At 42.1% G+C, this 24,066-nt stretch overlaps 1 protein-coding gene across 1 annotated transcript in view; it reads right to left on the minus strand.

The window, feature by feature from the left end:
* Positions 1-461: 461 nt before the first annotated feature.
* LOC107669344 (ankyrin repeat and KH domain-containing protein 1-like) overlaps positions 462-24,066 on the minus strand; it is a 61,053-nt gene continuing 37,448 nt past the window's right edge. The window contains exons 3-34 of the mRNA XM_016461513.1: positions 21,122-21,278; positions 20,673-20,820; positions 19,641-19,788; positions 19,243-19,476; positions 16,269-16,363; positions 15,937-16,174; positions 15,067-15,258; positions 14,875-14,984; positions 14,686-14,773; positions 14,050-14,177; positions 12,640-12,783; positions 12,385-12,487; positions 10,636-11,499; positions 9,628-9,761; positions 9,374-9,485; positions 9,138-9,283; positions 8,907-9,049; positions 8,226-8,439; positions 7,765-7,940; positions 7,508-7,670; positions 7,281-7,376; positions 6,598-6,714; positions 6,300-6,465; positions 5,118-5,607; positions 4,669-4,824; positions 4,266-4,415; positions 2,521-4,172; positions 2,127-2,291; positions 1,771-2,025; positions 1,433-1,608; positions 1,118-1,282; positions 462-1,032 (exon numbers count right to left, since the gene is read on the minus strand). Of these exons, the coding sequence (XP_016316999.1) occupies positions 973-1,032; positions 1,118-1,282; positions 1,433-1,608; positions 1,771-2,025; positions 2,127-2,291; positions 2,521-4,172; positions 4,266-4,415; positions 4,669-4,824; positions 5,118-5,607; positions 6,300-6,465; positions 6,598-6,714; positions 7,281-7,376; positions 7,508-7,670; positions 7,765-7,940; positions 8,226-8,439; positions 8,907-9,049; positions 9,138-9,283; positions 9,374-9,485; positions 9,628-9,761; positions 10,636-11,499; positions 12,385-12,487; positions 12,640-12,783; positions 14,050-14,177; positions 14,686-14,773; positions 14,875-14,984; positions 15,067-15,258; positions 15,937-16,174; positions 16,269-16,363; positions 19,243-19,476; positions 19,641-19,788; positions 20,673-20,820; positions 21,122-21,278 (7,385 nt within the window). The 3' untranslated portion in view covers positions 462-972. The remainder of the gene's footprint in view (positions 1,033-1,117; positions 1,283-1,432; positions 1,609-1,770; positions 2,026-2,126; positions 2,292-2,520; positions 4,173-4,265; positions 4,416-4,668; positions 4,825-5,117; positions 5,608-6,299; positions 6,466-6,597; positions 6,715-7,280; positions 7,377-7,507; positions 7,671-7,764; positions 7,941-8,225; positions 8,440-8,906; positions 9,050-9,137; positions 9,284-9,373; positions 9,486-9,627; positions 9,762-10,635; positions 11,500-12,384; positions 12,488-12,639; positions 12,784-14,049; positions 14,178-14,685; positions 14,774-14,874; positions 14,985-15,066; positions 15,259-15,936; positions 16,175-16,268; positions 16,364-19,242; positions 19,477-19,640; positions 19,789-20,672; positions 20,821-21,121; positions 21,279-24,066) is intronic.

Here is a 24,066-nt window from a genome sequence, read left to right on the forward strand (position 1 = left end):
AGCTGTCTTAAACTGGGCTTGCATACTGGCTTCATCACTGCTTCTGTCACGCGACTCTGTTCCCCTTTCGGGCTCGGTCTTTACATTTATCTTGAAAGATGAAGCTCGCGATTATGGTAAGGGGCGTTACATTTCCGACGAGTGCTTGCGGTGTTCGGCCAATCACAATGCACTGGGTCAGCTGGCCAATCAGAGCAGACTGCACTTGTCGGAAGGAGGGACTTTGTAGAAAACGAAGCGTTTGAGAGAGGCGGGGCATAGAGGACCTACAATAATTTACAGTATTTGAAAAATAATGTGTTTTTTGAACATTAAAGCATGTCAACATTCTGTTACACCAAATACACAAAATAATGATCTTTAAAAAAGCATCATATGACTCCTTTAACAGAACTTGGATTGAGTAGTCAACCATGTAAAAAATAAACTGATCGAAATAACGCGCACACCAGATACATTTCCAACTTTTTATTGAATATTAAGGTAAATATTTCACATTAATACAGGCTACATAAAGTAGAGCCACTATACGACATGAAATTTACTCTCATTTTAACCCTTTTTCAGTATGTAAACAATTATACAGGTATTTACCACTCTAAAAGGTCTGATTTCGTTCTTTAAGCAATCATCTAGGTCTTGGCCAAGTATAAATAGCGCACTGTCCTATTGAGCCCTGCCGACCAAGCACACTTTTACGTGGGGCTTAAATGTCAAAATGGCTATACTACTCAGAATGTATCCTGTTGAACAGGCAATTGATTTGTTCATAGACAGTGGTAAACACTAAATCCACACTGGATTCTTTCTTTTTAGTTAGGCACATCAAGGGTGTCCATCTCAAATTTCTTAACTTGTTTAACATTTTTTGGGGGACACATCTAGGTTAATACCACGTCTCAGTAATTAGATAATTATCTTGTTCTTTTTAACGTGTTTCTTGTTACTGCTCCTAGGCCTCTTGATCACTGTTTAGTTGACATGATTCAGATGCACATTTCCCACATGTGGGGCCCAAGTGCCTGGCCATACCTGCAACAAAGATTCAAAGAGTTAGATAGCAAAAGGGGCTGTAATTTACAAACACTTTCAGGTAGGGTCCACTAAGAGCAATTACCTGCTGTGGGTCTGAATTCTCAGCAGTGTTGGGAACAACCTTTAGGATGGGATTCCAGGCAGGGTCAGAAGTGTGAAGACCATTGTATACAGGGCCTCCAGGACCCTCCGCCATCTGCGGGTGAGGAGGGATCATCGTGCCACCGTACATTGACATTGGCAACCCCTACACAGTCCATAAAACCAAACATTTGTGATTAGATCTACAAATTAAAATTGCCCATTTTGAATTTAACTAATAAAACAACCTAAAAGATTAAGCATATAATATATATATAAATTATATTTTTAAAGAGTCACTGTATTTTCCAAATACCTTTGGAAAATCCATGAAGTTGGTGGGAAGAGGGTGGTGGAAAGTGTTAGAAGGAGCCACAATCCCAGTATCATCTCGTTCCATAGCCTGGTGCTGAGAGAAGGCCGATGGCTCCTGCATCTGCTGGTGCATCACTGGCCCTCCCATCAGGGGCTGAGACCAGCCTGACATTGTCTCTGTGAAGAACAGAGACAGATATTTATTAACTTCTAAACCCAACACTTCACATTTAGTGCAATGCGTTACATTAAAACAATTGTCACTGCATACGCAAATGTTTATTTATTAACATGTAGAACAATTTGTAAATGTTGACTACATCTCAGTCACAGACGCACCGGAGGCACTGCCCACTCCAAAAGACCAGATGCCACCCTGTCCAACCGGTGGGGTGTAGCTGGTGGGCAGCATGGTGTGGTTGACGGAGCCAGTTTGCCGGATACGGGCCAGGCGCTCTGTTCCAATTGGAGGGGGCACTTTGCGGTCCTGCTGGTTGGAGCTACTAGGTTTTGTCTGGATCAAAGCGGGAGTCACCGTAGATGTGCAAAGAGGTGAGGATGCCCCGGAAGACACGGAGGGCACTGGAGATTCACCTAAAATCAATGAGAAATGAAGGGACCATCAGAAAGAACACGAGCAAAAAAAAGTAATGCTGTCCGTGGTGCATCTGCATCAGAAATACTTATTCACGTACAAGAGGTGGAGGCACTCCAGGGATGGGGAGAGAAGTGCTGGCGGCTGAAGGAGGGTGTGCCCACAGGAGCAGGACCCGGTAGGAACACAGGGCTGGCAGATATGCTTGTGGTAAAGTTGGGGAGCGCAGTGGACACGGACATAGAGTTGTCCATGGGGTGTATACCTGTGATACAGGGTGAACATAAAAGAATTGACCCCAATCACAAAACAAAGCAGCAAGGACATCAGCAATAGTGCATGTTATTTAATGCAGGAGTGTCCAATCCTGCTCCTGAAGGGCCACGTTCCTACACAGTTTAGCTCCAACCCTAATTACACAGAAGCAGGAGGATGCACGAAGGTGGCCCTCCAGGAGCAAGACATGACACCCTTGATGTCTAGACTGCACTCACCAATGGGACTGGAGACAATTCGCTGCGAACAGCGATATCCGGGAGCTTTTGAGCCATCGGGAGGAGGTATTACACTTTCGATCTGCCCCATTCCACTTATGTAGGCGTTAGTTGGGGCACTGTAGGGCTGCTCCGGAGGGGTACGTGCAGGTAGATGGCAGGCACCCCAAACCTGGTTGTTGCCCACCTGGTTGCTGTCAAAGATGCTGCTAAAGTGATTGAAGATAGCCGCAGGGCCAAAGTTAGGGGGCAGTTGCGCTTTTCCACTGTGCAGGTGCATTTGAGAGCCATTTATCATGCCCATAGTGGAGGACATTTGAAGAGAGGGAGGGGGCATGCCTGTCGGAGCCAGGCTGGGCTGAGGTGGAGGCTGTTGCTGTTTGAGGGGTTCCTGTGAGGCTCCCGGAGGCACAAACACAGACTGCTGCTCCGGAAGGGCCCCTGGAGTCATGGGGTAGTAGGGTGCCGGTGGCTGCATGCGTGGGGACACACCGGACACATTGGGGGTGGCGTAATGAGGTAAGGCGCTGCTGGTATTAGTGACTGCGCTGTTGCAGGTTGGAGGTGGCAGGCATGTGACGGGGTGAGATGAGCCTGGCTGTGATGAGGAAGAGGAACTGGGTTCTGTGCTGGAGGGAAAGTGTGACGGAAGTGGCTGCCGGCTCTCGGGCTGTACAGGCAGCATCGAGGGGCCAGAGGGAGACGAGGTGAAGTGCAAGGGAGCAGAGGGGCTGGGCCCATCAGATGGAGCTCCTGCGGCAGGTGCGGCGAGCTCTGTGACATGCTTCTCATTTGCAGGGGTGCTAAGGCTGGCTGGCTCTGGTTTGGGGGGAGGGGGATGCTGTGGAGGTGGAACAATGGGTGCAGATAGAGGTGGAGGGGTCGTAGGGGTTGTGGGAGTGCAGCTGATGGTAGAGGGAGCAACTTGCGCCGAGAGAACACTGCTGCCTGTAGAGGCCACAGTAACTCCAGCCCCAGACTTAGGCTCTGTCGAGAAAAGCTGCTTCCTGACAGAGGAAGGCGTGGGGGTGTTGGCGGGTGCGGTACTGGTGGGAGAAGTGGTGGAGGCAGTGGGAGTCAAGGTGCTGGAAACGGGAGCAGCGGGATGCTCAGTGTGGGCCAGAGCAAAGCTGGCAGGACGTGGCACAGAATTACCGCAGTGTTTGGGTGAGCTGTTAGCACTACCAGGGCTCACAGGACGAACAGGGAAAGGACCCCAAGTGTTGGGAGAGGATGAGAAAGTGCCACCAAATTGCGCCATGGGTAATCGAGGGTGGCGGATCTGGTTCATAGTCTGGGCTGCTAGAAGGGCCAGCTGAGGATGAGCATAAGCAAGTGGTGGCAAAGAAACGAAGGGGGGCCTGACGCCCGGTGCCATACTCTTGCCCAACTTGCCAGCCTGCTGAGCTGTGAAGTTGGTGGAGGATTGGAAAGACAAGCTGGAGGAGGGCACTACAGATGGCAGGCCTTTTGAACTGGCCGCAGTAGTGCTTGTGGCCCCAGTGGAGGTTGTGTAGGTGGAGCTGATTTTGGTGTTGGCGCCAGGCAGCCGGATGTGGTTACGAGGGATCAGGTCCTCTAGCTCTTTGGCTGGGTCCTGGATCAGCGCATTGATCAGCTGCACCGCATGCCGTGTTGACTCGGTGCCACCTCTGCAAACCAAGAGAGTAAATATATGTAAGAAATTCCAGCAAGGAGAATCGGTCAATTGCTAGTGTCCTAAAAACTTTCTGCATAATTTTTACCTGATTGTAATCATTCTCTCTCCATTCTTGTCCTTCTGTTTGTCCACATCGATGTGTGCGCCTGTAACGTCTTGGATGGCCGTAATGTTGCAGCCACCTCTACCCATAATCCGAGACCCCACAGAGGCAGGGACAGAGAGCTTCTTGGATCTAAGGGAGAAACGACAAAGCTAGATTTTTGCCCAAGCGAAACACCGCAACACAGTACTCCAGTGTTTGCAAGCACCTTTAAATCCTGTTGCACGTTTTTGGTACGTTGCTAAGTCTAGAGAGCTTATCCCTAAGTTTCTAAGATATTCGGATCCTTAGACATGGCTTACGTCCTTGCTTCACTGTAAATCTTTTAGATTTTTTTTTTATCCTGTTACTTTTAGATTGCAACATTAAAAAAGGTGCCCCTCACCTCCGAACCACCTCTTTCCACCCCTCTTCTCCCTTCTGGCCCCTCTTTGGGCTAGTGAGATTCATCTTACTGTTGGGCGAGGTGATTGGCAGTGAAATGGTCTTGAATGAAGGGGGCAGGGAACTGGGGGTCAAGTCACTGTTGATCTCATGAGATCTGTTAATGTGAATAGAAACAGAAGTTTAATCATCTTCCCAAAAACACTTTTTTTTTTTTTTTGCAAAAATGGAAATGCAGTATCTTGTCAAATCACAAGAAAGACTTCTCTTTGCAATTTGCAGTTACTACCTGTAGTGAAATGTAGCATATTTTACTACCAAAGTTCAAGAAAATAAACTACTAGGTAAGACCAGACAAATGCTGAGATAATGATGTGACATTTGGAGCAAGTAACTTTGTCTTGAATTGCACAATGCAGTAGCAGCAAGCAGGAGTACATCAATACTTACTTCTGCTGTGGTTTGGAGATGGACACCATGACCTTCTCCTCACGAGAGCCCAGCAGTGATGGCCCCTGCCTCTTCTCACTTACGAAATATGGCTGGTTAGAGCATGCAAGGACTGAAGGGGCAGAAGAGGACACCGGTGAAGGCAGATCAGGGAGCTCCTGACTCTTACTGCCGTTGCTGCTCTCACTGTTGCAGTCGGTGCTATCTAGATTTGAGTCGCTGGTGCCTCCCGGTGCCCCACCCCCTCGAGGTTCTCCATGGATCTTATTTTTGTCAGCTTTCTGCTGCGCCAACACCACCTGTGGGTCCTGAAGAATTATCGGTTCGGTAGGTGAATCCTTGGTCTTGTTCTTTTTGCGATTGATGCTTGGTGTGGTGGCCACATTGGCTCGCTTTTTGCCGAACGTGTTAGTGAAGGTTGTGGAGGTGGCGGAGATACCGATGGTTGTGGTGGTGGTAGCACTTGGGGGCTCAATGGGAACCTCCTCTTCTGAAAGTGGAAAAACAACGATGACAAAAGGTTAACAATGCATCAGAAATCAGAACAGGAATGGTTTACAGAAACAAAAAAATTAATTTAGCCAAAAATAAATAATCAATTCACTCAAATAAAAGTTTATAAATATCAAAATTGAGCATAAGACCGTTTTTATATCAACCTTAATATGTTTCTACTCCAATTTGTTGTTGAAACATCGTCTGTAATATAAACTTAATTTCATGAGCAAATATGATACATATAATATAGCAGATATATTTAGCAAAATATATAATTATTTCTCTCTAGAATAATTGTTTCTAGGGAACTAACAAGCTATGGACATTGAATGGCTTTCCTGATGTAAATGTAACGTTACGCATATAGAAGTTTTGAGATTTTTTTCTGTGGTTCGCTTGAACGGAGGTTGCTAAAACGATCTGTTAGCAACATTAAAGAGTGCCAGAATGACATTTATTGTTTCAATTTTGAGACAAAGTCTGACTTTTCATATTTTGTCAATTTTGTTTCATATCAAAAGACAAACAAATCACAAAGCTTACTACAATTATTGGATAGGAAATAATGTTCTTTTGTGAAGTTTTGTTCAGAAAATAGCATTTTGATAAAAAAAAAAAATAACTGAAGCTGAAGGTAAGCATTGTCTGTGAAATCTGGGTATAAACGGACAAGGTGTTCCTCACCTTCTGCAGAGTCCTCCTTTTGATCCTGAATCTCACAGAAAACCTCTTTCACTTTAGCCTCTTCTTCCTCCAGCTTCCTCTTCTGCTCTTCCTTCTTTTTCTTGCGATTCTCCTTTCTCTTCTCTCGCTTTGCAGCCAGAGCCTGCTTTTTGCTTTCTTCACGAGACTATGATATAATTTGAGAAGAACTTAGCTCACCGTGATGCATCATGCTGCAGAATGTTGTGACTAATATAAAAATCCTCAAAAAGTTAGTTAGCTCAATAGTTAGACTAACTGGTCATCTGAAGATACAAACCTTCTCCAGATCAAGTTCCTTAAGTAGAATGCTGGCGTTCTTGTTTGCCTCAGCCGCCTGATGATCTTTGGCTTTGACAATGGTCTCCATGCACTGATGACACTTCTTCAGCAGTTCCTGCAGAGTGACAATGTGAACGTGAATTCAAGACTTCTGTCAAATCATGCAAATAGTCCTCTATGGTGATATAAGGCTGTGTTTTTGTCTTTTATACCTTATCTGCAATAGTTGCAATGTATCTCATGCACTCAATGTCAGATGGGAACTGGTTGACTTCCTTCACCAGGTACTGCACCACTTTTACATGACCCTAAAAATAATATATTTGAGTGCTTTACAACAGATTATCATCCATTATTTTTCTACAGAAGAGCAGCAGTGACATTTAGTCATAAGCCAAGATGTTCATCAATCCTATGGACAGCATAACAAACCGCTCACCTTGCGGAACGCTGCCATGAGGGGGGTTATTTTGCGGTTGTCTGCTGCATCCACTTCGGCTCCAGCCTGCACCAACAGCTGAACCACATCAAAGTGGCCACCGTTAGCAGCAAGCCACAAAGGGGTGTTCCCCTTTCAGCAGTTCCTGCAGAGTGACAATGTGAACGTGAATTCAAGACTTCTGTCAAATCATGCAAATAGTCCTCTATGGTGATATAAGGCTGTGTTTTTGTCTTTTATACCTTATCTGCAATAGTTGCAATGTATCTCATGCACTCAATGTCAGATGGGAACTGGTTGACTTCCTTCACCAGGTACTGCACCACTTTTACATGACCCTAAAAATAATATATTTCAGTGCTTTACAACAGATTATCATCCATTATTTTTCTACAGAAGAGCAGCAGTGACATTTAGTCATAAGCCAAGATGTTCATCAATCCTATGGACAGCATAACAAACCGCTCACCTTGCGGAACGCTGCCATGAGGGGGGTTATTTTGCGGTTGTCTGCTGCATCCACATCGGCTCCAGCCTGCACCAACAGCTGCACCACATCAAAGTGGCCACCGTTAGCAGCAAGCCACAAAGGGGTGTTCCCCTTCTTATTTCGCACGTCAATATGAGCCCCTCTACATTAACAGAGCAGAAACAGCAGCATGAGATGTTACATTCTGGAGAGAGGACTGACTGGTATGGTACACTACCAGTGTTACAAAGACACACCTGCTAATGAGAAGCTCACAGAACTTGTAGTGACCCTTGTCTGCAGCAATGGTGAGGGCAGTGTCACGAGAGGAGGGAACTGGAGGGGCATTGACATCCGCCCCTTTATCCAACAGCACACGGCCCACTTCAGCATAACCGCCAGACGCAGCCTCCATGAGAGGGGTGAGGCCAGTCTAGTGGAAGGAAAGGTCCCATTAACATTTAGTTTCATATTAAGGTAATAAACAAATATTCTGCTAAAACTCAACACGTGCTGGGTTTTCATTTTTAAAATTTGCTCTTGCAATTTAGTGCCAAAAGAACATACGAAGTACATATATTTCATGTTTTTTAAATGCATTTTTACACACTTAAAGCTTTATTAAGTTATTGCATATCACAATTTTTTTCTGTATCGTGCCGCCCTACACAAGGACCACACTGCCCAAGTAACAACAAGTGGAAAGGTGATCAAAGACCTTAGCGCGGTGTTCCACGTTGGCCTTCCGGTCCAGAAGCAAGCTGACAACCTCTGCTCGGCCTTGGAAGCAGGCCAAGGTCAGTGCTGTGTTACGATTGGTCTCGATCTGTGCATTGATGTCAGAGCCCATGTCTAACAACAGCTTCACCGCAGGCACGTGGCCGTTCATGGCTGCCAACATGAGCGGAGAAATGCCCAGCTTACTGCCAGTCCTGAAAGAGAAATACGTTTATACTGTTAAAACAAACAGCGTCTTAACATAAGTCTTAACCCTTTAGGTGCCAGGGTTTTTTGGAAAAATGCTGGATTTTGACATCAAGATTTCAAAAGCTTGTGGCTTGAAAGGGCTTAAAGATAGAGATCTAATGTAAATTAGAAAAATGTTGGGCATGACCGAAAGTTTATGTGGGGTGTAAATATACTAATCTAATTAGCATATTATGACGTCATCAGGGGGCTGCCCTCTTGAATGTCATAATATTCAAGAAATAATAGATATTGAATCGATGTTTGAACTTATTTGCATGTTTTTTTTTTTTTGTCTTTTTATCCTCATTCCAAATGATCAGAAACGAGGAAACCAACAATAATAAGTATGACGTCTTGTCGCAATTTTGCGACTTTGGCGCCAAGAGGGTTAAAGACATCTGATCAAATCAATGGGAGCAGATGTTCTGACCTAGAGTTGATCTCAGCACCAGCATTCAGAAGGATCTTGATGATGTTGACGTAGCCCCCCGAGGCGGCCAGGCTGAGCGGGGTGTAGTCAGAAACGTTACGGTGCTCCTTATTAGCCCCACGGAGCAACAACAGCTCCACCACCTGTAAAAATGGAGATAAAGTAATGTACTTCCACGTCTTTGGTGCATTTTGGATGGTTTAAGAGGCAGAGTTAAAAATGTTAGGGTACCTCTTGTCTACCACCCGAGCAGGCGAGGGACAGAGGGGTGTCTTTGGTCCTCTCAGACTGAGCTTCAATGTCCCCTCCCTTGTCCAGTAGGATCTCCACCACACCCACATGGCCCGCAGTGGCAGCTAGGATTAGGGGAGTGAACCCTGTGGGCAGACACATAGAGCGACACTCAACATCTCTGTAAATTTACTATACCGATACAACTTCACGGAACAAATGACGGAGCCTCTTACCCTTCTTGTCTCGGTGCTCGATGTTAGCCCCACGTGCAATGAGCACTGAGACGAGCTCTTCATGGCCACCAGCGCAGGCCAGAGTCAGCGCCGTGTCATGATTGCTCTCAGTCTGAGGGGGAAAATAGATGAAGATACTTAATTTGCTTAAAAACAAATAGGGACAAACTGACGCATAAATGTATGATGTCTACAAATGTTCCACAGCATTAATTTTGCTGCATGTGTGTTAAATGCTGAGAAGATGGTCTTACATGTGCGTCAATGTCCACTGAGGGGTACAGAGGGAGCATGGATGGTGGGGAGACGGTGTTGATGGGCGTCTGTGCGGAGGGCCGAGGTGAGGGCGAAGTTGTAGTGTTTACCATAGGCACTCTGCTGTTCACAGCTGCAAAGACAGAGTCAGACCAGTGTTATTTTAGTATCATTTACTATTATAGTATTTATTCATATTTTGAATCGGCTTTTATTTTTATATTTTCATTTTAGTAATTTTATGTGCTTTTGTCATTTTTATTAGTTTCATATTTTTATTTAGATTTATTCTTATTTCAATTTTAGTTTTAGTCATTTTAGGCAACATTTCTAATTTTAAGCTTTTCATCTACTATTTATATTTTATTACAGCTTCATTTCAATTACCCAAAATAATTTTTTAATAGTTTTAATTTATGTTAGCAACACTTAGTCAGACACATTAAACCACAGTGACTCCAGCAATAATATATCCCCATACTAAAATGACTACATTTGTAAATAAAAATTAAAAGCATATAAAAACAAAAGAGATTATAGTTAATTTGAAGACCACCTGAATTGGCTCAATCAGAAGTTTCCTTTCACCTGTACTGCAGAATTTCCCATTAAAAAATGTTAGAGCAGGTCTTCTTGAAGTGCTCATCCCCAACCATTTTTAATTTACATCAGTTATAAATCATTATTTGCTATTGCTAGTCAATAGCAGGTGATAATAGGGGGAGGGATATTCCTATTCTAGAGACTGTTTGATTGGCCATATATTTTTACACATATACACCCATTTGTGCAGAGAGAAAGACTATAAATTTTAAATGTGTAGATATACACAACTTTTGGGAGCAGACTAGCATAAATACTGTTAATCAGGCATACATTTTGGCATAATATGTGCTAAAAGCCAAAAGACCGATCTAACTGCCAATTGTAATGCAGTTATTCCATTTCTTATCATTGGTTGACATCCTGAAAGGAAACAAAGACAGCCACAGTTGCAGTGAGCTCACCCGCCATGATGTCATCAAGCGTATCTGTGAGCGTCTGTGCGGGCGTGGCGACCATGAGTCCGTCGGGCGCCTGTGCGAGAAGCCCTGGCCCCAACCCCGTCAGCTGCTGGCCCAGCAACACCCTCTGCAGGTCTGGGCTGCTGCTTCCCGGGTACTCGGCATTACTGAAGTCTGTGGACTGCTGCAGGGTGAGAGGCTGGATGGGAACGAAGCTGGTCTGCAGAGGAGGACTCTGGAGGACCTGGTTGTGAGGCGGTGGAGGTGGTGGCAGCTGTGTTGCCTCTCTGTACAGAATGGTGTCCACCTGTGGCAGCTTGGCACAGTCGATATTGTCTTCATCCTCCTCCTCATCTTCGTCCTCCTCATTGGTAGGGGTGGGCCTGTGGTCCTCCTCTTTGCGATTAACCTCGTACTCGTTGTCTGAGCCCAGCTGTGTGGCCCGCAGGGGCAGGGGGGTGCCGGGCATCTCCACCCCTGCCGCCTGCCCCAGCTCCTCCTTGAGCCCCTTGGTCTCCATGTATTCTTTGGTGAACTGCTGCTGCGTCTTCAGCTGCAACTGCCGCTCCACCTTCTGCAGCTCCTTCAAGATCTTCTTCTTCTTCTGCACCTGCTCCTCGCGACTCTTCTTTAACTCCTCGATTTTGTCTTTGGTGAGTGGCTCACCCTGGATGAGCTCGAGCGACTGCAGCTGAGCCTTCTCAATGGCACTGATGCGCTGGCCCAGCTCGTTCAGCTTGCCCTCCGTCTCCTCGACGATGCATTCCAGAGGCTGGTATGGGTGAAAGGGTGGCAGCAGGTCGGCGTCTAGGCCACCTGAGGCTACGGAGTTGTTCTGAAGAGAGCTGAGCCTCTGCTTGGACGCACCTAAGAGAAAAACCAAACAAATGCTCAAACCCAAGAACCCCACAATTCATGCATGCGTGCAACTCATCAACAGAGTCTAGTCATTCTAGTCAACTGAATGTGTTTCTCTGCTGCCCAAGGCATTTCAATACTTAAAAGTCCCCCTTTACACCAGGCATTTCATATCTGATAGTTTCTGGATGTTTTTAGCAGGATTGCATTTACACCATCATTCCAATGCATCTCAATTGTGAAGGCAGTGTCTGTAGTCTTTCAACACAATCACTGTAATGACTCAAAGTTATGCATTTGATTATTTGCAGCCTAAATAAGCATGCATATTACTTGCCTATCTGAATGTAAATATCGAAAACGCACTTTCATTCATACCTACATTAAATATTCAAAATACCATTTTAAAGGCTTTTATCCTCCCATAATGCATTTAGAGTGCATTGTGTAAGTTGGCATGCAATGTGGTCAAGCATAATTTTATTGTGAAACAATCACAGAAACTGTATGTAAATGTCAGGTGGGGAAGCCTAAGTGAACTCTTCATTAGTGAACTGATAGCAGAGAATTGATGATCCAACATCAGTTCATAAATGCTATGTTCACAATGTCAGTCCAAATCTGATTTGTGTATCCAATTTGAAATCCAATCAGAGCGGTCAGACTGAAACAGATTTCCAGAAATGTGATTTGAATAAGATATCAAACCACATATGAATGCAGCTTGAAACAGATTTGTAAAAACCTTTTTTTGCCATTCATGCTTGCTAAATATGATTGGATTCCCACGGGATACGCACACAAATCATATTTGGACTGACAATCTGAACAAGGCTATAGTTATCTTAAGCAACACATCTAGCTGATTAGAATAACTTTACTAGACAAACTAACCTTTGCTTGTAACGGGTGGGGGCGTAGGGATAGTGGAGGGCACTCTGTCTGGCTCCTGGGGGGGCACCACCATAGCCAGGGCTTGGAATGGGACTCGAGGGGCCTGTATGTCAAACAAAATTAATCTATTAAGTAAAAGTGCAAACTATTATATAAAACATTCATGTTACATAGATTTGGATCTTTCACAGCATTAGGTAAATGTAAAAGAGGGTAATTTGTAGTGACTGTTATATTGTGTACGTTTCCGCTCACCTGAGAAGTGTCATGAGAGGGGGGTGTGAGCTGGGACAGGTCAGGGGCAGGGACTGACAGAATGTTGTTTGGGTAGTCTAGCAAGTAGGACACCACATTAGTGTGACCACCTTTAGCAGCTTCAATCAGCATCGTGGACCCATCCTGTGAGCAGAAGAGAAACTCTAATTAACAAAGGACCGACCAGAGCTTGTGTGACCACATTAACACCCATTAGCATCTGTAGAGTGTAATTCTCAGGGAGGCTGAAACCCTCACCTTCAGTCTGTGGGTGGGGTCAGCACCATGGGCCAACAGCAGCTCCACCACAGCCAGGTGGCCTCCCGCACAAGCCAGAGAAACCACAGTGTGATCGTTGTTGGCTGTTGCTCTATTTACATTAGCACCTGCAGACATAAATGTGAAAATGAATTTCAAAATTCAATGCAAAATAACAAACAAATGGGGAAGAAGCAGACAGAAAAAGTTATTCAATGTTGTTCCTCATCATTTGATGCAAATATATAAACCATTTATAAATATACTACCATTTAAAACTTTGGGGTCAGTAAGTTTAAGTACTTAATACTTTTATTCAGGAAGCACACATTAAATTGATCAAAAGTGGCAGTAAACAATTTGTAATGTTACAAAAGATTTTTTTTCAAATAAATGCTGTTCTTTTGAATTTGTAAAATGTATCAATGTTTTCACCAAAATATTAAGCAGCACAACTGTTTTCAACACAGATAAGAAATTTTTTGAGTACCACTGTGCTGTGCTGTTTTGAGTTCACTGTGCTGATAGCAAAGACCCAATTAACCGGTGACGAAATGTATTGTTGACTATTTTCATTAACATCTATTGTCGATTTCATTGTTTGTTGCAGCCTAAGTTTGGGACATGGCAACTTGCCTTTGCTGATGAGAAACTGCACAGTGCACAGGTGTCCTGCTCTGGCCGCTTTCATCAGTGGAGTCCTGCCCCCTTCTGATTCATGTTCCTGAGAAACAAAGACACCAGTAAGCTCCAAAAAGGCTTTAATTGCACAAAACACAAAAAGGAATAAAAATGCAATAATAGTAAACCAGGATATCCACAAACCAGGTCAGCCCCTGTTTGCAGCAGCACATCGGCCACATCTGTGTGTCCGTTCTCACAGGCGTATGTCAGAGCTGTGTCACCTGTGGCTGTTGTGGCGTGGACGTTAGCCCCTGAACAGACAGAGAGTAGTGTGTGAACACCGTGCCATAGAAAGGAGTAATCCACATTAGTGTGACCACCTTTAGCAGCTTCAATCAGCATCGTGGACCCATCCTGTGAGCAGAAGAGAAACTCTAATTAACAAAGGACCGACCAGAGCTTGTGTGACCACATTAACACCCATTAGCATCTGTAGAGTGTAATTCTCAGGGAGGCTGAAACCCTCACCTTCAGTCTGTGGGTGGGGTCAGCACCATGGGCCAACAGCAGCTCCACCACAGCCAGGTGGCCTCCCGCACAAGCCAGAGAAACCACAGTGTGATCGTTGTTGGCTGTTGCTCTATTTACATTAGCACCTGCAGACATAAATGTGAAAATGAATTTCAAAATTCAATGCAAAATAACAAACAAATGGGGAAGAAGCAGACAGAAAAAGTTATTCAATGTTGTTCCTCATCATTTGATGCAAATATATAAACCATTTATAAATATACTACCATTTAAAACTTTGGGGTCAGTAAGTTTAAGTACTTAATACTTTTATTCAGGAAGCACACATTAAATTGATCAAAAGTGGCAGTAAACAATTTGTAATGTTACAAAAGATTTTTTTTCAAATAAATGCTGTTCTTTTGAATTTGTAAAATGTATCAATGTTTTCACCAAAATATTAAGCAGCACAACTGTTTTCAACACAGATAAGAAATTTTTTGAGTACCACTGTGCTGTGCTGTTTTGAGTTCACTGTGCTGATAGCAAAGACCCAATTAACCGGTGACGAAATGTATTGTTGACTATTTTCATTAACATCTATTGTCGATTTCATTGTTTGTTGCAGCCTAAGTTTGGGACATGGCAACTTGCCTTTGCTGATGAGAAACTGCACAGTGCACAGGTGTCCTGCTCTGGCCGCTTTCATCAGTGGAGTCCTGCCCCCTTCTGATTCATGTTCCTGAGAAACAAAGACACCAGTAAGCTCCAAAAAGGCTTTAATTGCACAAAACACAAAAAGGAATAAAAATGCAATAATAGTAAACCAGGATATCCACAAACCAGGTCAGCCCCTGTTTGCAGCAGCACATCGGCCACATCTGTGTGTCCGTTCTCACAGGCGTATGTCAGAGCTGTGTCACCTGTGGCTGTTGTGGCGTGGACGTTAGCCCCTGAACAGACAGAGAGTAGTGTGTGAACACCGTGCCATAGAAAGGAGTAATTTCAAGAATTACATCCAATGCAAGGCTTCACCTGCAGCCAACAAGTATTTGACCAGCTCCAGATGCCCCTCTTGTGCAGCCTCCATGAGCGGGGTGGAGCAACCCAACTCAATATCCGCCCCAGCTTTGATGAGGAAATCAGCCACCTCTAGGAAGCCTCCGCAACACGCCAGAGTCAACGCCGTCTCCTGGGTCTCCTCTGTCTGAGCGTTAATATTTGCACCTAAACCAGCCAATAAAAAAAACAAAAAACAAACAAACAATCGTACAGTTTGTGAACAAGAATGAACTTACAAAGGAAACTTCGCAGAAATACAAAGCTTGCAGTGATAAAAACATCCAATTCATCCTCTCTCTTGTCTAAATAGATTCCGGTTTCTCATTACCAACTTAGGTCCTGTTTACAACCTGTATTAAGATGTATTTTCAGTGATCCGGTCACAAGTGGCCAGTCGAGACGCATTAGCATTTACACCTGGTCCTAACATACATTTTAAATCAGTTTCCTGCGAACGCTTGTGTTCAGATTTTATCTAGTACCAACCCTCATTCGCAAGTGGGAATGGAATCAAATGGAAAAGGTATGAATTGTAACAAAGATTTCAATCATAACCTGTGCGTCACAAAATAGCAAAATTGGAAATGATTGTTTTGGTAAGATTTCTCAAAACACATCCCATAACCACTGGCTTACAACATGGCTTTTGTGGCTGCTTGATTGCATTCGGCTGTATGGCACGTTTTCAACTACCTCTGGAAGTGGCTAAAAGTGGGCTTAAAACATTTTATACCCCATGTGTATTAAACACTGGCTGCTTGTAATCGGATCAACAAAATTGCACCTTAAAACCAGGTGTAAAGCGTATGGGTAAAGTCTACAAAACTGAGGTGACCCCAGTACCTTGTGCCAAGAGCAGCGCTACCATCTCTTCATGGCCCTCACGAGCTGCCTCCATCAGTGGAGTGTAGCCCTCATCGTTCACCTCCTCCAGGTTGGCCCCCCTCTCGATCAGAAGCGCTGCTAGCTCCACGTGGCCCCCGCAGGCAGCCAGCGTCAGAGGCGACTCAAATGAGTCAGCAGGCATGTTTACCTGCGCCCCGCTATCCAATAGCAGCCGTGCCACCTCCACATGCCCATCCTACACAAAACCACCACGAGAAAAACATCTCAAAAGACCTGCACACACTTCAGAGGAAGAACCTACAGACTGTGTACATAGAAGATAGTGTTACCATGCAGGCCTCCATGAGTGCAGTGTGCATCTCATCTGTCTTGTGCTCCTGGTCGGCTCCTGCTTCTAAGAGAAACCTGACCATGTCCAAGTGCCCTAAAGATCAGACAGGATAGAATTAATATCACCCCAAAATGTACCAAACTGATTGATTTTATAATATACAGTTTGGCATATAGTTTCAATGACCATGTTTACATGCACATCATTGTCAAACTAAGGTCTATATTTTGGTTAGGTCTTTATTAGTCTCAGCCTCAGACGTCTCGCCCGCGGATCATCTGATGCATATGGCACACAAAATTGGAAACACTTCAGGAGTTTCGAAGTCGTCATCGGATTGGTTAAAATATACAGGATTTCCAGGAGACGTTTGTGTTTCGCGTTCTTTAACATTCCTCCTGGAAACAAAGATGCCCTGACACCAAACCCCCTCATGGAAGAAGTAAGCCATCATATGTTTACAACTGTGACAATGAGCGCTTATCAGGATCAACTAAACTCTGGATTTTCAAAAGTATGTGAAATATTTAAAGTTCGCGGAATAGAATCTTTAAAATAAGTCCAAGAGTTTTACACACCGGTCAGTTATTGTGGGGACATTTCCACACACCTAAACATGACATGGCACAAAGTGAAATGTGATTGGTTGCTTTATCTGTCAGTCATCTGGCTACGCGAGACTAGGTCTTTTTTATGAAAGGACAGTAATAACATGCTCCAAAGCTATTGGAATATTCCGGTATACTAGTTTGGGCTCAGTAAGATTTTCTAAATATTTTTCTAATAAAGTCACTTGTGCTCATCGAAGCTGCATTTATCTGATCAAAAACACAGTAAATAAATTAATATGGTGAAATACTTTCACAATTTCACAACAATTTTTTTTTTTTTTACATATTATTTTCAAATGTAATGTATTCCCGTGATGGCAAAGCTGAATTTTCAGCAGCCCATTACTCCAGACTTTAGTGGTGTCGCATGATCCTTCAGAAATCATTATTGCTGTTCAAGAAACATTTCTTTTGATCAATTTTGAAAACAGGTAAAACCATAAATATTTCTTTTCAGGATATGTTGATAAATAGAATGTTCAGCATTTTGATTATAGAGCAGCATATATATTTATATAATAGCAATCTTTTGTAACGTTCTTTAGTCACTTTTGATCAATTTAAATCATACTTGCTGAATAAAAGATTTTCTTTAAAGACAAAAAAATTTCTTACTGACCCCAAACTTTTGAATGGTAATGTACATGTAAAGTGCATATTTCAAATAAACTACGATACGCACATTTTCCCCAACTATTCTCTATTGGAAATACTAGCTATTAGGGGTGGGCGGTATGACCAAAATTCTGTTTCACGGTACGTCTAATTTTATTTCACAGTAACAATATATTTCACAATATAGTTATTTATATATGTAGTTACTCTGAAAATCAACAAAAAGGGCTTTTTATAATAAATAAACAAATACTTCAGAAATGAAAAGCACTTCACCTTGTGATTTTTCTTTTTCTTTTATTTGGTAAATTATTTATTTAGTAAAAACACACTCAACTTTTAGATTAACAGCCCCCAACTGATATTAAATGCAACTTACAGGTGAAATTAAACTTTAAATAAGGTGTTTCTGAATTATTTTTAAATCTCATGTTGGTTTTATTTCAATCAGTTTATGATATCTTAATATTTTATATTGAGATATTCTATTCATAATAAATTACATTTACTTCCTTTTAATTTTGTAGGATACTATTAATACTTGTTATATTGATTAAATTTGTTCCCTGGTATCTGCTTATTATACTGCGTTTTTATAACTGGCAACCCTTCACCGGGAGCTTTAATCAAGAGAGGGAAGAGTTCAATTGTGACTAGAAGGAAAGCAGCAATATCCAAACTGAACAGCAGCTAGACTAGACTAGCTACTGTTAGTGCTGACTAAGTAGTTTAAATTATACACCTTATAACCGTCATTATTTGACTCCAGCCCGGTGAAGACACACGCGAAGCCTTTCGTCACGCGCGCACGTCTTCTGCATCATTAAAATGTGATCTGTTAATTTGAGCATTGAGAGACGTATCGGATCACAGGAGGTTATTATCAGCTGGTTCTGATCAGTGTCCGATTTGTCTCCTAACCCATTACCAATATTTAGTAATTTTGCCTCAGATACAGGCTTATGTACATTCGCTTTAACAAGCAGGTTGTTCATTACCACGGCAACCCCTTGCACGTCCATGTTGAATGTGATTCTCGTGTGTAAAAACTAGCTGTACACATAAGAGGTGGAAAGATGCCGATAACTATACATTATTTAAGGCTATTTCTATTCGTTACAACATTGATATATGAACTGTTGTAGTCAAGAAAGCTTAATTCATAATGCTCCTCTAAACTGTCCGGGTGCTGCACCTTTGTTCCAACAATATCATGTTAACAACCCTTTAGAAAATTGAATCCTTTGTGGATCCGCCTGATCTGTTCGTTCATCTTTCTCCATGTTTCTTTGACAAATGGCAGCGTCTCAGTCTCACGCACGCTGCACGCGAGTTAACCACACCTACTTATTTCCATGTCGCGGTATATACAGAAAAAAAAAAAATCTGTTACGTTGACATTTTCTACCGCGGTAATGATATATACCATCACACTGCCCAACTCTACTAGCTATTTAGTAAAATTTTGTAAAATTCTCTTCCGTCTGTATTCAATATAGCCATATTCACACTTTCAATATGCAGATACACATGAATGTACAATTACAGTGGATATTCTGAAAAAGCTTTTTACAAGACACTAAATTCAGATTAATACAGCCATATGGCTACTGTCCTATTTGATTTCAGGAAACCTGAAAAGTTTTCTTAATCTTGTTATGGCAAAATTGTACTTTGATAATCAGAATAATACCATATTCTGATTATCTTGTGTATGTAAACAGTCTATGATACAATGGGACGCACCTTTATAGCAGGCGAGTGTGAGCGCACTCTCCTTAAACTCATTGGAGTGTGTGTTGATTCCAGCGCCGTACTCCAGGAGCACACGAGCGACCTCCACGTGGCCTGCACTGGCAGCCTCCATCAGCGGAGTGTGACCATTCTCGTTGTGATCTTCAATGTTAGCACCCTCCTTCAGCAACACCTTTACTACATCCAGGAAGCCTCCTGCACACGCATATGTCAAGGCTGTGTTACCTGCAAGAAAGGGAAAGACAATGGATGAACAAGTTGTGTTTGTAAGCACAAGGTTTGGCTTGCATTAGGGTGAAAATGTACTTTACTCCTTTTGGTCCATTTAAGTCCACTTTCATTTCATACTGTTGTTGTCATTTTATTTATTTAAAAAAATGGTGTTGTACCTGTTGAGGACTGTGCGTTAACATCGGCTCCGTGCACTAGGAGCAGTTTGACGATGTCGACGTAACCACCGCTTGCAGCAGCCATAAGTGGCGTGATGTCTCCTTTGATCCCTCTGTCCTCCACGTTAGCATGCATGGCCAGCAAGACCTACAACCAGTCAAATCATATCAACAGATGTTTTTTCCTAAACAACCACAGCGCATAAAACTGAAAATTAAAGGTAAAGCATGTAATTTCTTCACCACTAGCGGCACCATAAGCAACTGCAATCAAAAACAGGAGAATTGGTCAGGAAATAAGGATACTTATTTTTGACACTTACTGCACATACATTTATTAGTATATATATAAATAAATAAATAATTAAATATATATATATAAATAAACCTTACATTTGCGGTATCAAGGTATCAATATTAAGGATACTGGCCTTGATAATACACTAGTCAAGGAATTTTTTTGTATAGCACTTTTAACAATATACAGTTTCAAAGCAGCTTTACAGAATAATGATAGTAATAATATTTTTCTATTTAATAGTATTAATGCTTGAATATTTGAATATTTTGCCATAGTCACATTTAGCAGATTAGAGCTAGGTGATAATATAGCATATTTTGCAACAGTACAAGCAATCAATATTAGCTATATAGTATATTAATTTACACAAGTATAATGTATGCTAATAAAGTTGGATATACTATACATCTAACATTATATAGAGAAGTGTGTGGTAATATAATTTATATTTTGCAATGATATAAATAACCGCACAGCTGAAAATTGCTATACTACTTCCTGTTTGTCTGAGAAATGGCAGATAGGAAATATTTCTGAAATGTATTTAAAAGTAAAAAATGTTTTTTTCTAGTTCAGTTCAGTGCTGCTTCATGTGCAGAAATTACATGCATAACATTTCAATTATTTAACTAATTATTGAATTTACTTTTATTTATTATTTATACATGCGAGGAGGAGTTGTTTTGGTCATCAGCTTCAGGACTGGAAGTGTGTTTGAGTCTGTACAGTACCTGTGCGAGCTCATAGTATCCAGCTGAGCAGGCCAGACACAGCAGGCTCTCACCCTCCTCTGTGTGTTCGTTGACGCTGCGTCCCTCGTCTAGCAGCTTCCGCACGGCATTCACGTCGCCGTCCGAGCAGGCCTCAGCCAGGCTACGGCTAAAAATAACCAGACTACTACAATTACTGCGACTGTGCAGGCGAAGCTAAGCTAACTACTCTAACTGAAGGCTCATGCTGGAGCAATAAGACTAACACAGCTGCTTGCATTTAATTACAAAGGTTATAAAATATCAAGTGTGCTTTAAACATTCAGACAATCTGTTATCATTAAAACACATTTAACAGTGCTTAGCTTTTAGCCTTAATTAAGTCATTCTTGCTGATTGAACATGAACGTTGCATCATAATGTGTGGACAGAGGAGGAGAAATCATGTGTGCGTGAGAAAAGATGCCTACTTGTCGGCCTGGCTGGCGTTGAGCGTGTTTTCGGCCCTCATGCGGGTGAGGGCGGCGGCAGCCTCATCCAGCGCGCAACTCACCGACGACGTCAAGCGGCGTAACACCTCTGGATCTGCAAAGGCTTTGCCATCGGCAGTGGAGAGTTTACCAATGCCTGTAGCATCCAGCCCCACACCAGCACCACACGCCATTCAGCAAGAACAAACGCATCCATGGTTAGTACAGGCCCAACACACTCACACACAGGAAATACAACGGCTAGTAAGCCATTTCACACCATGCAGTTTTAGTAATGTTTTAACTTCAAATTTCAAAGCTCCTACAGAGTTTCAGAATGGCATAACACACTATAAATGCCCAAAGAAATTATGCTGACGGTAACCAATGAAGGAAAAAAAAAGGCTGGTTATCAAATGACACGATTGCTACTAGAGGTTGACCATTATTGCATTTTGTTTGTCATTACTCCAATAACTAAGATGGGTGATAGGTTTTCAAACATATATACAGAATGTGTTATTCCTTAGTCTTTCTATAGCCCTGTATTCCTGTGATGGCATAGAGCCTATAGGAGTCCAAAATGCATGAAATCCCAGGTGCAAACAAAAAAATCTCAATAATAACAACATGATACAGATGTGCACACATCATGATTTTCTAACTATAAGTACCTTGAATTTTTTTAAATTCCCAATAAAATTAGACTTAGGTGGGTTAAGTAGGCTCACATGTGCCTGTAAGAGCAGGAAAGATTGCATAAAAGTGTCTGTGTGTGTCAGAGAGCTGTGAGAAAACAGGAGAGTCTAGCCAGAGACTAGTCAGTTTATATAAACTAGGGCAGGGTAATGGCAACTACCTTATTTGGGGTCAGAAATTTTATTTTATTTTAAAGAAACGTATATTTGTAAATTCATAACTCATTGAATTGATATCAGAAGGGAAGACATGTATAATTTCTTTTCATATACGTTTCCATATACCTGCAACCCTCTACACTGCGAGTAAATCACTCGCATATGCGACTAAATCTTACTCTGGGCGACTAAATGTCTATCGTTAGCCATTGGCTAATAGATTCTTAGATTTTACTCGCCAGTATGTGTGTGAGAGGCTAACTATCAGTTTAGCATAGATATATTTTCACTTGCTGAATGACTTCTGATTTTTAAAGTCAACTTTTATGTGATGAAAGTCGAGTCGAAGTCGACTAGTCGCAAATGACGTCATTAATGAACAAATAAGTCTGGAGCTGTGATAAACACCTTGTGCACAGCTATGGCATATGACACAGCGGTGCCCACATGGCTATTGCTCCTATAACAGCTCATTTTTAACAGTTCTTTGGTCTTTGAGTAGTTATGTTTCTCACAGATTTCTGCTCGTTCTAAATCAGATACAGATAAAGTAGCACAGTAAAGATTACATTCATATGAATGCATTAGTGAGAGCGATTGTGTGTGTGAATTAATTCTACCTGGCAGCGTCTCTCTACTAGTAGTGAAGCTGTGGGATTTAGTTATTAAGAAATATATGCTTGAACTTTTCAGTTTCAAAGCTATTTTTATTGAGAAATCACAAAACAATGCCACAAAACGATGTCAAGCTTAAAGCGTCATGGCAGAGCATTGAAGTCGACTAGTCCAGGGGTTCCCAAAGTAGGGGTCGGGACACCCCAAGGGATCGCGAAACCACGAGGCGGGGGTCGCAAGATGATTTCCAGAAATCAAATAATTTTTTTAAGGATTGGAAATAGCAAATTTTACCCATAAATAAATTGTTGAATTAAAAATAAAACTCGTGGAGTTTTGTACTCCAGCATGTTGCTCACCCAACTAATTACGTAAGATTAATGTTGAAATGAAAGTAATGAGTAAATTACTATAAAATAATATTATTGTTAGACTGTTGTGTTCCTTTGTGTTGTCATTATGATATAAGTGCCTGTGCGCCGTTGTGCAAAACGTTTGTATATTTTAACCACCTCAGAGGAACACAGTCCCGAGGTACTGGCACTGTTATTTTGGGGGTCGTGGGCTGAAAAGTTTGGGTGCAACCCCTACTGAACACACTGACTGAGTGCTTCAGAGTTTCGCTCTCCATCAAGCGATCGGTGCTATTTTTCAATTCATCTGAATGGATGCGCACATACACATATTTGACGTACTGTAAACTCTAGTGTGAACGCGCACGACTCGCCGTCGCTTTGCTGAGATCGCTGTGTTTCTCACACATGCAGAGAGAGAGAGAGAGCGCGGGAGTCTTACATACCACGCGCTACATGTAAACAATATTCTGTTGTATTTTCCTGTCAAAATAACAATAAAAAATAAAAAATATCATTTTTATTCAGCTTTTAAAAACAAGCAGAAGATATGCCGGTTTCTCCGGTAGTGGGTGGAGCTAATGCAAAACGGCAATCTCATTGGCTGGTGCCAATTCTGATTTCAGCAAATCAGTTCGAGGGAACGCAGACAACGTGATTAATATTCATGAACCCAGCAGCTCATCAATCCTTAGTTTGTTGTATATTGTTAGTATAGTAGTAGTAGTATCTTTTAATAATAATTGCTATCTTTAATAATTGCTATATCTGCTATCTTATCTTTTTTTTTTTTACAGAAACCCTGAATGGCCAACAATATCTTAAGCATTACCACCAGTCCTGAGTTCAGTTAAAATGACAAATGCATTCATACATGGTTACCAAGTTTTAGTGCTAATCAACTAAAGTTCTAGTTCTATCGTAGTTATTAATAATTAAATAGTGCTTAATTATCATAATATCATAATATAATGCTTGATTAACTGATTAAGAAGCTAAGATTAAAGAAGCTGTGCCATTTTACAAAGATAAGCTGTTTTGGTAAAATAATATACAGTATATATATGTGTGTGTGTGTGTGTGTGTGTGTGTAAAATAGTATATCAGTCTGGCGACTAAA

This window comes from Sinocyclocheilus anshuiensis, unplaced genomic scaffold (genome assembly GCF_001515605.1).
Source record: "Sinocyclocheilus anshuiensis isolate Anshui unplaced genomic scaffold, SAMN03320099.WGS_v1.1 scaffold180, whole genome shotgun sequence".
Taxonomy (NCBI): Eukaryota; Metazoa; Chordata; class Actinopteri; order Cypriniformes; family Cyprinidae; genus Sinocyclocheilus; species Sinocyclocheilus anshuiensis.